The sequence below is a fragment of the Marmota monax genome, unplaced genomic scaffold (genome assembly GCF_021218885.2).
Source record: "Marmota monax isolate L192 unplaced genomic scaffold, Marmota_monax_Labrador192_F-V1.1 WCK01_AAM20220418_F8-fsc00056, whole genome shotgun sequence".
Classification (NCBI taxonomy): Eukaryota; Metazoa; Chordata; class Mammalia; order Rodentia; family Sciuridae; genus Marmota; species Marmota monax.
In genome coordinates, this window is record NW_026695212.1 from 1346398 (window position 1) to 1362089 (window position 15692).

At 38.0% G+C, this 15692-nt stretch overlaps 1 protein-coding gene across 2 annotated transcripts in view; it reads left to right on the forward strand.

Annotated features, from left to right (window-relative positions):
* Window positions 1-15692, forward strand: part of Srgap1 (SLIT-ROBO Rho GTPase activating protein 1) — a 291780-nt gene that overhangs the window by 125139 nt on the left and 150949 nt on the right. For both annotated transcript variants that reach the window (XM_046430664.2, XM_046430665.2), the window contains exons 2-3: window positions 4324-4519; window positions 10069-10231. In XM_046430664.2, the coding sequence (XP_046286620.1) occupies window positions 4324-4519; window positions 10069-10231 (359 nt within the window). The remainder of the gene's footprint in view (window positions 1-4323; window positions 4520-10068; window positions 10232-15692) is intronic.

Consider the following 15692-nt stretch of genomic DNA (forward strand, 5'->3'; position numbering starts at 1 on the left):
GCCTTCTCCAAGTTCACATTTTTCTGCCTGAAAGATGTTGCACCATTCTATGCAGGTATGTGGGAGTGATGGTGGAAGCCCTTTCTAGTATTCTGTTTGGAAAATCTTTTCCATACCATTAGACATTGTAGCAATTAATATACAGATGATGTTGGCCAATAAATAGATTTACTGTTTTGTTTACAGATAAATTCAAGATGAAATAAAAATATTGAGGTGAGAGTCATTTTATGCAGACATCATTTAAAAGGGCTTATTAATATATTATCTAATTTGACAAAAAAGTATCCAAAACATCCTAGGCATGGAAATGTGAACTTGTTTTTATTATTATGATGACCATCATTAAACAGGAATTTATCAACAACTAAAATTTTATGGAATTGTAATATAGCTTTTTTTTTAATATAACAGGTATTTTTAGATATAATCTACATATTAGATACTTTACCAACTCTGAGATTTTTTGGTATATTCAGAGTTTTGCAACCATTACCAAAATCAATTTTAAATCATTTTCTTCATCTGTGCCCTCCAAAAATCCTGCATTCATTAGCAGTAACTTCTCTTTTCTCCCCAAGTCCACCAACCCTAGGTAAACACTAATATTTCTGTCTCTATGGATTAGTCTATTCCGGACATTTCACATGAATGGAATCATAGATCATGGGGTCTTTTGAGAGTGGTTTCAGTCTCTAAGCTTACATTTTCAGGGTTCATCAAGGCTGTGACATAAATCAGTATTTCATTCCTTTTTATGGTTCAACAATAGGCTATCATATGGCTATTCCATGTTTTGTTTATCTGTTCGTTGTTGATAGACATTTGAGTTGCTTCCATTTTTTGGCTATAATGAATAATGCTGCTATACACATTCATGTACAGCTTTTTGTGTGGAAATACATTTTCATTTCGCTCAGATGTGTACCTAGGAGTAGCAGTGCTGAATCATCTGCTAACTCCATGTTTAACCTTTTGAGCAACTGCCAGAAAGTTTTCCTGTGTAACTGTATCACTTTCCTTCCTACAAAAAGCAATGTATGAGGATGCCAATTCTCCACATCCTCCCCAGCACCTGTTATTGTCTTTCTTGCTGTAGCCATCCTAATGGGTGTGAAAGATTGTCTCATCATGCTTTAGAGTTGCATTTCCCCGATGACTAATAACATTGAGCAACTTTTCAAATGCTATTGGCTATTTTGTGTATCTTCTTGGAAGAAACATCTATTGATACCCTTTGCCTACTTTTTAAATTGAGTTTTTGTTTTTATTGAGTTACAAAAGTTCTTGGTGTACTCTATCTACAAGTCCTTTATCAGATATACTGTGGGGTGTCTTTTTATCTTCTTAGTGGCTACAGCTGTATATTTTGTAGCCTACTTATTCCTCAAAGCATTATGTTCTCCAAACATTAAGTGTGGGCTGGTTTCAGCTCCTCTTTCCATAGTTCCTTTATTATTGTACTAATCACAGTGTAACATGATTCTAGGATTTATCTTCCCTATAAGATGGAACTGTGTCTTACAAATCTTTTTATTTCCATAGCTTGGGACTCTGCCTAACACAAAATGGGAGCACAGTAATTGCTTGTTCCACTAAACTAAAATGAACCTTGAATTTTTTTTTAAACAATCCAGATCAATACTAATACAAGAAAGCTGATAGAAAGGGTCTTAATAGACTTTCAAAGAATCTTGTGTAGGGAGGGAAGCTGCAAACCCCGGTATAGAAACAAGACTCTATTTTTCTAGAAATCACTCCTTGAGGTTTCACTGGTGCCAGCCCTAACCTCTAATGCAAACACTTATGGCCCTACTGTGAGTTTCCTGGTGTGGGCCTCAGTGCACCATGGACTGCTGCTCTCTGTTCTAATAGCAGACTAACATTTATTTTACTCGTCTATGCATTCATTTAAAAGTTCCACAAGCAACTTGCTACCTTGTAGCTCTGATGTGGTCTAAGGAATCCAGTTTTTCCTTCTAACAAGGTATTTCCTAAGGTAGTAGTTTTCTATCATTTTTTTTAAAAAAATGATCTGTTTAAACATCCTTTTCTTGTTTGTCAAACCTTTTCCAAATTGAAAAGTTAATCAAAGGGTTCTCTTCCACATTCTAGAGCATATTTATTTTCTCACAGAGATTCTCTAGATTCTGTCACTGTACAGTTTCACTATTATTGAAATGCTACAAGTGTCTTTACTTTGATTGGAAAATTATGACACCATGAAGTAACATTTACTCTCCATAAAACAAAGATGAGGATTTAATTGTTTAAACTCAGTCCTTCTCAGAACTCTGTAGTTCTTAATTTTAAATCTTGGTATAAATAAGCAAAAGAATATTTTAAAATGAGACTCAATAAGAAAACCTATGTAATTTTTGATGCGATTTGTACTCTCAGCTACTTTTATTTCCTATTAAGCAGTAAGGCAGTTTAAACACACACACACACACACACACACACACACGTGGGGGGGGGGGAGCGAGAACTAGTTGATAGCCTAAGATGATTGATTTATTTTCTCTTAGCACAGCAAGATGTTCTAAAATTACTTCATCTCAAAAGACTTACTGGAATTCCTGAATGAGAAATACCCCCCATCCCCCCCCCTTTTTTTCCTTTATGAAACAAAAATAGCTCTGTATTTTTGGGAGAAAGAGTTTGGCAGATGTGCTGATCATAATACTGTATTGGAAAATACTTACTTTGATTGACTGAAAACCAGATGCAATTCATGGTAGTTAAAAGCCAATGATAAGGTGTTGACGCTGGTGTCCACACACTTCTGCAAGGTTAGTAAGAGTATCCCTCAATCTGACATGGAGAAACCAAGAGAAAAATGGGAAATACTTCCCTGTCTTGGTCCCCCACAAGAATGCCGCCTGGAGCATAATGTTATCGAGGGTGCGATTTCATGTCTTCTTTACCGGGACATAAGCCAGGCACAGTACAACTGCTTCAGATCATGGCATGGATGGAAGGAGGGCAGAAAGCATTTGTTTAGTCAAACTCAGAGATCAAGGTTGGAGGTCCTGGGGGAACTACTTACTAACTAAAATTCTTAAAGTGTTTAATCTCATTAAATTTTAGTGTACTGTGTGTAAAAGTGGAAGGTGATGCTAGTTCCTACTAGTAGAATAGCAAATCCTGCATTACAATGAACTGTTGTTAAAAATCAGCAAATTTCCTGACCATCTCTTCCACTCAGAACTTGATCACCAGCTATCATGGATTTGATTAGGATGTATAGGCTTCATGAGTATGTATAGTCAGCTCAGTCCTTCTCCATTGAAGAAGGATAATAGGGAAGAAATTGAAGAAGTATTATTTGGGCATTGATTTCTACTAACTCCACCAAATTAGATTCCATGCCCTCTTACAGGGAACGCGCATTGACCCTGGGGAAGATGTGATAAAGAAGTTTTGCAGTATATATTCTTTCTTTGGGGTTAGCCCTGGATCTCAGAACAAAAAAACAAGTCAGTGGTTATAGTTACTGTATCTCCCTTTCCAAAACACACATTTCTTTGTAACAGTCATTTACAGATATTTTTGCATGCCACATTTTTGCTTTTATGCTTTTTCAAAATAACTAAATGACTAAACCTTCCTGTTCCCAATATATGAAAATTGTCAAAGGATTCTTTCATATTTTTATGTGCTGATAAGGGTGCTAGTTTGAACGATGTGTAAAAAAACTGAAGGCCAAGTGAATAGGCCTTGAAGTTATGAACAGAATGATAAAGTAGAATCTGAGGGTACCCCATTATGAATGGATTATTTAGATATAGAAAGAAGTTATGTTTAGGCACAGCATTCCACTAATCCCCGAAGCTATGGGTTTTACAAATGAGAAGTTGATGCACCAGATGCCAGCCTCTGTGTGTGCCAAAAATCTTGTAGTTGCTCAAAAATCTTGAAGGAATGATGTCGATTTCTTTGCTATTTGAACTCAAAGTAGTTGAGGTAAAATGCTGCTGGAAAAATTACAGTGTATTCAGCTACCAAAGATGTCCTATGTTATCTCCTATGAATAGTTATCTGCTTTAATTATTCCCCCTCATGACCCCATGCGTGTTTGTGGCATTACAGATGTGACCCACATTTCTATTCTAATTTACTACATTCTTTCCTAAGTCTCATCTCATACTTTTAAAGGATCAGCAGACATTTTATTTAAGGAACCGACCTGGACATAGCACTCTAATAGAGGTGGAGCACACACCTAAATATACAATAGGATTCAATCCTTGTACCTTGTCCATACCAGCACACCTCAATAATTTTCATGAAATCATCCAGTCACTTCTCTTCTTTTCATAGAAATCCGAGCTCAACTGGTAGAACAACAAAAATGCCTGGAGCAGCAAACAGAGATGCGAGTTCAGCTCCTCCAGGACCTGCAAGATTTCTTCCGGAAAAAAGCCGAAATTGAGACCGAATACTCTAGGAACCTGGAGAAGTTGGCTGAAAGGTTCATGGCAAAAACGAGAAGCACCAAGGATCACCAGCAGTACAAGTAAGAGAGACTTGACTCAAATGCACCTTTTCAAGACGATATCCAGCCTTTTAAACAAATCCTATTGGTTTAAGACTTTTTTATTTTTATCTGAGAAGATATTGGTAGACACATCCCTATAAATAAAAGGAACCCTTTGCATTTATAGGTCCTGGACATCAATTTATCATATTTTAAAATAATGGTATTCTCTTGAAGTTATTCTGTTTCCATACATACATATTTAACATATTCATATTATGTTCACTCATAATCATTTTGCTAAAACCTTTATAATAATATGTGTGTTATGTGTGTATATTATATATTTATTTTTTTCAGTACCAGGGCCCAGGCATGCTAGGCAAGAGCTCTGTCACTGAGCTAAATCTCAGACCTTTTTTATAAGTTTATTTTTCAGATAGGTCTCCTTAAATTTCCCAGGCTGACCTCAAATGATACTATAATCAAATGATCCTCCTGCCTCAGCCTCCCAAAGGCTGGGATTATAGGCATGTGCTACTGTGCCCAGCCTCCAATACACATATATTTATGGATAAGTTTATATATAAGAAGACAAAAAAAAAGTGTTTGTAAAATTCTTATTTTGTTTCTTTGGGTTCTTTTTTTTATTTTTTTGAGATGGGGTTTCACATGTTACAAGGCTGGCCTTGACTCATGATCCTTCCATCTCAGCCTCCTGAGTAGCTGGATTACAAGCATACACCACCACACCTGGCAGTAAAATTCTTGATTACAGGAAACTAGTAGTTAAAATCAGTCACAGGTAGATATTTGAAAGGGCAAATTTGAAATAACTGCTTTTCAAGCAAAGACCTTAAGATTTCTGTAATGATTTTATATGAAATGAAGCAATAAGGGTTTGTTTAGCACTCCCCACCTTACCCACCCAACATGTTTGTGATCATTGCAGTTGAAACCGATTTAAACAAGAGCTTAGCAGTCGAGGTAGCTCACAACTGTAATCCCAACAGCTCAGGAGGCTGAGGCAGGAGGATCACAAGTTCAAAGCCAGCTTCAGCAACTCAACAAGACCCTAACTCAAAATAAAAAATAATAACTGCTGGGGATGTAACTGGACTGTTAAGTCAATCCCCAGTACAAAAAAAAAAAAAAGCTTTTAGCAAAATGTGTAAGTGAACGTAACTAAACCTTAGCATTAATTTAACAAACACATGCAGGTTATTCTATTAATGAATTTTACTTTATAATTGAAATCCTGGAGACAGAGAAGGCCCACAGCTCCAGTAGAGGGTACGAGTGCTCCATCAGGGGAAGCACAGGACACCATAGACAGGTAGCCTGAGATCCACTCTATGGTGGAGGTGGCGGAAGGTCCCGGAAGAAGCCTTATCTCAGTGGAGACCTGAAGGACTAGTTGGCCAGTAAAGGGGAGCTGAGGAGGACTTCAGGCCAGGGGAGCTTCATGGGTAAGGGACCACAGCAGAAGGAGTAGTGAGGGGTGAACAGAGTGGCTACAGGCATACATTGGGGCTGATTGTGGAATTCTTACCATCTTCCTGGGCAGTTTTGATTTTATTCTGAGGTCATGAGAAGCCTTTGGAGAGTTTTAAGTAAAAAATGGGACCCGCCCTCACCTGCATTTTAAAATGATGACAAAGACCAAAGGTAGAATAATGGACTGGAAGAAGACAGAGGGAGAAGGAACACAAGGGGCCTCTCCCTGTAAGGGCAAGAGCCAGGCACCCCATGGGCAGAGACAAATGGACCTTGTTCGGGAGATAGTAAAAAGGCAACATAGACTTTCATTTCTGGAAATACAGTGGGCCAGATAATCTGGAAAACACTTCTGCCACAAAACTGCTGGGAATGCTGGTTAAAATATAATCGGCATCTTTTTCATTGTACAGCTGTCCCCATGGGAAAGCAAGGGAAATTTTTAGGGCCTGACAAAGGAAGAGGGAAGGGAAGACCTAAGTGGCAGTGGTACCACCCTTTAATCCCACCTGGGCATAAACCATCTGCCCCCCTGCACAGAGGGACAAGGAGAGCTGTCTGCTCAGGCTGGGCCGCTGGGCGCCAGGCCTTTTTCTTCACCATTGGGTTTGCAGTGCCATTGTATACCCCTCCCTGTCCTGAGATCCTTCATAAAAAGTAGGGTGGGGTACGTTTGCAGAGGCAAATAGCTTTCTATTCTGGATAAGGAATATCTTTTTTTGTTCTTTCTTTTTCACTCTTCTTTCTTCTTTTATGGATGAGTTTAGCCTCTAGTTTGGGTCCAGCATAGAAATATATCTTCATGATGATTCCCAGGGTGACCAAATGTCTAATGCACTGGCAGACACTGAGGCCACAAAGAGGAGACTAGAGCCAGTACTATATTCACATGGATAGCAACTGTTCCTTTTTAAAAGCAATTGCAAATTAGACTGCCCACTCACCATTGAACAAATACATCTGAGTGTCTTTTTTTGTGTGTTTTTGTACTTAATAATTGATTGTGAACTGAAAATATGGATGGGCTCATGCTCCATAATCTGGCCCTTAGTGAATCTGATGTCACTTTTTTGTTTCTCCAGGTTTTGTTTGAGAGTTTTCTTCAAAAGATAAGCAGCTTAAAATTTTCTTTGACTTGATCAAGTTTATTATTGAATATGGGACAAAAAATGAAATAGATAATTAATCTGTGTAAAGGTTAAACTACAATTAAGAAAAGCTCAAAGACAGGCTTTATTAAATTGTCAGTCAGACCTGGGTTGGAATAATGGCTCCACTGGGCAGCTTTGCTTAAGTGACATACCCTTTCTGAGGCTTGCTTTCCTAATATGTAAAATGAGATTTTATGACCATTAAGTGAGAAACATGGCAAAGTCCTTGATATGGTTGATAGCTGACATGGGATGTGCATGCGCAAATATGGCGCAAATAACCTTCAAGTTCATGTTCTGTGGAAAGAGTAACTAACCAAATTTCTTTTCCAAGAGCAAACGGAACCTTCAAAGCATTTCTTTTTCCCTTTGCAAAAAAAAAAAAAAAATGCTGTTATCTTTAGCACAGAAATGTTACCATTCATTGAAGCTGGACTCTGGAGTCTGCTCTTATTCAGTTTGGGGATGTTTATTGTGCAGAACAATCCTTGTCCTGAAGTTTCCACTGCATAACAGAAAAGACCAAGGCTTGGATCGGCCTCCCTGAACACAAAGGCTCACTTTGACACTAGCTTTGGTCTTTATCAAATCACAGTGCCTTGCTAAGCTTCAATTCTCTCATTGACAGAAAGGATACAAAGAATCTCTGCCTTAAATGGTAGTGGTAAGGATTAAGTGGAATTAATGTCAACTCTTTAGAGCAGCCCTAGATAATCATAGCTAACTTTATATAGCACTAACTATGTGCCTGAGGCATTATTGTAAGCATTTAAAAGCATATATTAACTCAGGTATCCGCATAATAATCTTATGAGATGATATTATTATTTTACCCATTCTACAAAATTAATTGAAGCACAGAGAGGTTGAAATCATTTGCCCCAAACTACTTTGCTAGTAAATGGTAGATGGAATAAGCACCTAGAGAGCATTGCTCCAGAGTCTGTGATCTTGACCTGTATACTGCTTCTCACTTAGTAAATGATACCTTCCATTCTTATTATTTTTTATTGGTGCATTAAAATTATACATAATATTGGGATTCAGTAAGCCATATTTGCGCATGCACATTACATAATTCGATCAACCTCATTCCCCACTACCTTCTTTCTCCCTCCCCGAATTGGCTTACTCTACTTACTGATCTCCCTTCTGTTGCTGTTGTTATTGTCATCATTATTATCATTATTTGTTAGCAGGTACTGAACCCAGGGGCACTTAATTACTGGGCCACATCCCCAGCCCTTTTTATATTTTATTTTGAGACAGGTCTTACTAAGTTGCTTAGGGCCTCAACAATTGCTGAGGCTGGCTTTGAACTTGCAACCCTCCTACCTCAGTCTCCTGAGCCACTGGGATTACAGGCATGTGCCACTGTGTGCAGCAGCATTATTATTTGAATTAATGCATTATAATTTATATATATATATATATACACGGAAAAAATATATATATGATTCTTTGTGGTATATTAGAACATGGATATAGGATTATATCATTCCCCAGTACTTCCCCGTTATTACTAATAGTAATATTATGGCAACAAAAATGTGTTGTTATGAATAATACTGATTTAATGTTCACAATGGGGCAGAACACTGAAGATACAAAAAAAAGTTTGAAACATCCTCAGTGAATTTATGAAGTACTTTAAAATAAATGATACGCATACATGTTGATGTAAAGAAGGTAACATTGACTTATGTGGCTGGGTAGATAGGGAATGTCAATAGAGTGGCTCCAGTTACCTCCCATAGAGCCAGTGTTCCTTCCCTGATGGCTTTGAAAATAAATGGGAGTTTCCCAGGTGGGGGTCATAATTCTCAGTGTGCCACAGGGAAAGGGAGGGGCTGCTCTTGAGGTGCAAGTGCCAAGACCTGACAAGTGCCTGATTCATCTCTTCCCCAAGCCTATTTCTTCTGGTGAGGGTTTAGACTTGATGCAGTATTAAATCCAGAGCCTAAGAGACTTAGTGACACAAACACCTGACATAATCATTTTTTCCCCAACTTTGTTAATGTTTAGGGTCATAAATGATCATGAATAATAAAATAACACATCCAATTAAATGGCATGTGTATCCCCAAGTTAGGATAAACACTCTGTGCCACGTTGCCATTTTACAGTTTGTTTTTAAAGTGAAAAAACAAAAAAGCAAAAATTGTGCTTTACCTTTTTATTTTAAGCAGTACCAGCCCAGTTGTTTATGTTTTTGTTTGGAGTTTTTCTTTGAAATTTCTTAAAAACGTCTCCTTAGTGGTTTATTGTCACTTTTGGATTTATTATCCAGAATAAAACAAGAAGCAGTTACAAATTTGAAAAAGTTTAATGGGTTTCAATAGGACTTGTGTGAAGTCATGAGCTAGCAAAGTTCTTGGTTCTGTTCATGAGTTTCAAGACAGTGCCATAGAGCTCTGATTCCCCGGGAACCCTGTTTGGGAGGCTAAAGGTTATATATCAGGGGATTAATAAATAACCTTCAAGTTCATGTTCTGTGGAAAGAGTAACTAACCAAATTTCTTTTCCAAGAGCAAACGGAACCTTCAAAGCAGACTTTGTGCTGTGGCAAACCACACTCTATCTAAGGCATGGTAGTCAATAGATTTTTATGTAAACATAAATTGCCTTCTTCCATGGTGTATTTAAAGCTGAAGGGCTGCCTGAGCACTGTGTATGGTGGGGTCCTGCAGATGGTCAGGAGTGCAGGATTTCACTAGTGTTCATGGTCAAGGTTTTCCTCCCACGCCTGGCAAACTAATTGCTGGCTCTATGCTATGTGCAGGATGAAAGACTGTTCAGTGGGCTGAGTGTCCTGGTCTAAGAAACACTCAGAGCAGAATCCTGATCTTTTGTGTCTCCTTAGTTTGCCAGAGTGACATCACTCAACTGATTGGGGCAACTCTGAAACTGATAGTAACTCTGTCTTTCTTCACCTCTCAGGAAAGACCAAAACCTATTGTCTCCAGTCAACTGCTGGTATTTGCTCCTGAACCAAGTAAGGAGAGAAAGCAAAGACCACGCAACCTTGAGTGACATCTATCTGAACAATGTGATTATGCGGTTCATGCAGATAAGTGAGGATTCCACCAGGATGTTTAAAAAGGTACACCCAGTAAATCCTCCCGCAGCATGCTTTCTGATAACTGCCTTGTCTCAAACCAGGAGTGAGAACAGTGTCTGGAAAAAATTAAAGGAGTGAATATTTTAAAGACACAGAATAAAAAGTTAACCTTGAGGAGACATAGTTTATGTGTATGTGTGTGTGTGTGTATGTGTGTGTGTGTGTATAATACATGTATGGTATGTATATAGTATTAGATACTATGGTATTAGATACTTTAACTATACTAAATATAGTTATATTCAGCAAATTACTGGATCTATGGCCTGAACAACGTGAACACAATTTTGAAAAAGATGTACTTGCAAATTACACTTCTGTCTTTAGGAACTGTCTGAGCTTAAGAAAAATAAGATGAGAAAAGAAAAACCTCTGATTCTGTCTTAGGCTCACACATGATCAGACTTGTGAAGAACAAGATTACCCCATGTGCTGCTCTCTTGGAAAAATGTTATCACAATTTTTTCTTATTCCCACCATATCAGCAGCAGGGGCTGTGAGAAAGCAATGAGAAAAAAATTCCACAGGGCACAGAAAATTCAGTTCCTTACTCGCCAGAGAACTTCCTCTTTCCCAAATCCATTAAAAAAAGAAGAAGAAAGAAAACAGACTTGAAGGCTCTTTGTCATCGTTGCTAGCCTCAGCCAACTCTTGGCAATTTTTTGGTTGTTTGGACATTTTTGTTGACAACAATAACAAAACTGGACCATTTCCTGTACAGAGACTGCAGCTACTTGCCCAGTAAGACTGGTCCTTGGCTCTTTATATTTGTAGGACAAGAGCCTCCCCATCCCTCTCAGCTTTGTATTAATAGTATTCAGTGTCAATATTTATACCTGTATTTACTCTTCAGTAAGTAATTATGAGTTTCAGAAAGAAAATGGGGCAGAGGGAGCCACTCTGTAGATTAATGATATATTTATGTTTCAAAGAGGCCCTTTAAAACAAAGATGTAGTGTTAAGCAGGCCAGATGGAAATCTTCTTAGTCTTGTCTGATGTATCCACATTAGATTTGATTTCTGACCTAGAAATGGAATTTAGCAAGCCCTAAGTTATCATGTGCTCTATTTAATGGGGAAAAAATGTTTCAAACAAAGGAGAATTTTTAAAAATTGGAACTGAGGAGCATATTAATTAAGAAGAGAACAGGAAGAGAAATATCATAGTATCTTAGGTAATGGCGATTATAAAAAGGAGTTTAAACTGAGCTGGAAAAGTGAAGTAATTTTCTTGTTCATTGGCCCTTTCTGCTGAGACCCCCTTTGGTTCAGCAGGTGTTCTTGAGTCTCTCCCATGAGCAGGAGATTGGGATGTTAGGTGTCAGAAAGGGTATAGAGATGGAGAAAAACAGTCCTCATCTTCAAGGATGTTGCAGTTGATCCAAATCTGAATGACATTAAAAGATGCTTTCTAGTCTTGAAGGTGCTGGCAGGACCTAAAGGACCAGCTCCTCAATAGAGTTCATTTATCCATTTAACAAAACATTTTTTAAATGCCTGGTAAACCAGAGTTAAAAGACACGTCCCTGGGCTGGGGATGTGGCTCAAGAGGTAGTGCGCTTGCCTGGCATGCGTGCGGCCCGGGTTCAATCCTCAGCACCACATACAAACAAAGATGTTGTGTCTGCCGAAAACTAAAAAAAATAAATAAATATTAAAATTTAAAAAATTAAAAAAAATAAATAAAAGACACGTCCCTGCCTGTTAGAAGTTCATTATAATAATTAAGGATTACCACACTCCAGAGATGCACAACCCACTGTGGGAGCCTAAGGCTAGGGATCTCAGCTTTACCAAGGGATCAGGAAATGCTTCATGCAAGAGGGAACACTTGAAGTGAGGCTTCTAGGAGAAGCAAGCATTCATCAAGCAGACAAGGACAAAAGGCTCTCCCAGGGAAGTGACAGCATATGTTCTGGGGAGGTTTGATATGATTGGGCCAGGGGTTGTATGGGAGTGGGTGATGGCTTATGAGACCAGAAAAGATGGTCAAATGAGGAGGGATTGTATGTGTCTTGCTAAGATGTAAGAATTTGAGAGTCAAAGTCAAGAGATTGGTAACATTGGTAGAATCTGAGAATGAGAGTCAAATGGATTTGGACTTGAATTCCCTCTCTTCTGCTCACTTGCTTTGAACTCTTGAGAGATAATTCACAAGATTGAAGAGAATGTTCTCTACTCTTGAAGGGAGGGAAAAGGCAAGCCTGGACAGAGGAAGAAGCTGAACCTAGAGCTCGGGGGCAGGATAGCCTTTGGAGTTGTCTCATAGCCAGCCTTTGTTTTGGAGGCATTGGATTTGAACTGCTCTTGGGAAGGGATACACAATCTTGGGGTGGGCTAGCTCCCTTTGGTAGAGGGTAACTACCCAAAGACAGTTCCCAGAGAGGGATCAGCTGTGAGTTTCAGAACCAGTATTCCCAGAATTTGGGGGGAATGAATTCCTGGCTCTTGAAGAGGGATCCAGGTAATGCACAGTAATTACAGAAAGGAGACAGACAGACAGACATGTCTGTTTTTTTGCTATCTAGCATTCTCATGTCCAGATTTTCTGAGACTCAAAGAATTTACAGTGGATTCCTGATCACTTTATCATTTAGTGGAGAGAGCAACTGATTCTCTCACTTATCCATTGATGACCAGCTGAAAAAGCAATGCTCATTACAATTACAGATGCCAATTTCTACCTTCCTCACGTCAACAAGCAGACTGCACACCTCACCTTTCCATCTTGTTGGAAGAACAAGAGGCAGAAGCAAAAAGAAAGCCAGAGGTTATTAAGGAGAAAGACTGATTAACCTAGAACACATTTGTCATCTGAATGCAAAGAAAGCCAAAATCTACATTGTTCAAGTCCAAAAGAATTTCATGTTCCTTTATATTAGAAAGTAACACTAGTATTGTCTGCTTATTCTTTTTTAATCACCAATTTTCCTTTATAAAACACATCTTCCATTGTTATAGTTCTAGATTAGAGTACTATTTTCTTTGAAAATGGGAAGAAATCATCAGAGTTGGTCTGATGTGATTTTTACAACCCCTATGTAGTCCTTGGGGACATAAGGCTTGTTTTCTTGGGAGAGGATTCTGACACTTTTTTTCCAAAACTATTCCCATGTCTATTTGGAGATTTAGATAATTCTGTGTTCTTGAGAGTTTTGACCTGTTAAACAGCTACATCTTACTCAGTTTAGTCAATAACAGAATTCTTTTTCTCAGACTATTCTGTCAAATAAGAAGTTTGGACCAGGTTAATTCCAGTGATATTCTTGTGTCCAAATGCATGTAATTATCAAGAAGACACTTGTAAAAATACCTAATTGCATACATAGTGGCAGGAAACAGCTTAAAGATTTAAGTCTTAATCACATCAGATCTGATTACAGACATAGTTGCCCTAGCTTGACAGAAAGTTTTCAACAGGTTGAAAAAAGGAACCATTTTAAAAAGCAAAAATCAATCAAATGTTTGATTATTTTAGACTTAGACCTTTAAAGTGTGTTGGTCAGAATAACAGTGATTCAGCTTTTATACTCTGAAATCAGATATTTGGGGTGTAAATCTTGACTTTGCCACCATTAGTAGTTATGTGAACTTGAGAGTATTTGTAAACCTCATAAGCCTCATCTGTAGAGTAGGTATAAAAAGCTATTCCCCAGTAGTAGTATGGAGGATTCATGAGTCATACATGGAAAGCAACTTAGCCCAGTGTCTAGACTTAATAAGTCCTAAGTAACTAGTATCTTTATTATCATTGATATTGTAATAATTAATTCCAGATACCTGTAATAATTATGCAATTTGAGATTATCCATTAATCTCACATTAAAAAATGTGTTCTCATTCTAAGGAGACTGTATGAGGCAGCTTTGTGATGTACACTTTCAGATCATCATCTATCACTTGTTATGAAGTACATAACATCTTTGCTTATAGCTGAATTAAACTTTTTGTCCTCAAATTTCAATAGTAGTGATTAGCCAAATGAATGCTTGAGTTGGTCAGCAATCCTTGCCTTTCATATCCCCTATAGCCTTTCCACACTGAAAATCCTACCTTTGAGTCTACATTGATTGCTTCATATATTCAACAAAATGAGTTACTCAATTCCAGACCCTCATTCAGATATGGATAATCAGATATGGATAGGAGAGGACTCTGCCTTTACTCTCTTAAGCACTGCTTTATCATTTTACATACAGGTCAGAATTCCAGGGCTTCTTGTACATAAGGGTTTGTTTCATTATCAAACCCCACTCTTTCCCCAAAGAACAAGGGCTGATGATGTGCCCATCACCCTGTTCGCCAGCCCTGCCTCCCCAAGTCACGAGATACTGATTCTTCTTTCCATTACTCATACTGAAAGAGAATGTTCTACATCTGGTTTGGTGCTAGAGCCAGAAAATGTGCAATTCATATGCTACACATAAAAATGTAATTAATGTCAGCAGTCACAGTTGCAGGGCAGGCTACAGCCAGATCGCAGTAACCATTCTATTTAAACACCTAGTCACTAGATATTACTTACCAATTTTAAGAATGTTAATAGAGGTATGTGATTTAGAGGGAACACCATACAATTGTGCCATTTGAATATGTCAGATTTATCCCTGTGTTTTAAATTATCTTGAAGGCTGTCATTTTCCATGAATGATTCTCAAATTATTGATGTACTTTTAGCTGTTTTGCATAAATTACATGTGCAAGTATAGTTCTTTTTTTTTTTAATCTTCCAACAACAGCAGCATCTGTAAGCACCACTTGCTGATATTGAGCTGTGTGCCAAGGTCTGACTTTTTCTCATACTAGCTTACACATCCTCATAGCTGCCCAATGAACAGGTATTATTATTATTATTATTTAGTTGTAGTTGGACACAATATCTTTATTTTATTTTTATGTGGTGCTGAGGATTGAACCCAGGGCCTTGGATGTGCTAGGCGAGCGCTCTACTGCTGAGCCACAATCCCAGCCCCCAAACAGGTATTATTTAATCCACATTTTAAGGATAAAGAAGTAAAATGTTTGGGGATGTGATTTGCAGAGCCAGGCTGGCTAGTATATATTCTTCTCTTTGCCCATATTTTAGATAATTCATAACTAATGTGAACTTTGTTGGCATTTCTTTGGTCATAATTGGAGATGTCACTCCATGTGTACGGTCAGCAGCTTCTGAGAAACAGGACACTGGGGTTTTTGGCCCTGTTTATTTCTTATGAAAATCCTGAACAAAGCTATTCCTAGGATTAAACAGAAAAATGTGTCTGTCATCTTCATTATAGACAGGGTCTCAAAGCAGCAGAGACTGGCCCCAAGCCACTGAGAATTACCCTCCTCTGGTATAAATGTGTAGATTAGCAGATTTAGATTCATAAGACTTAAATTAACCCACTTTTGGTATTGATGATTCTGTGGATTAACTTAAAAAGAAAGATAACTAGTAAAA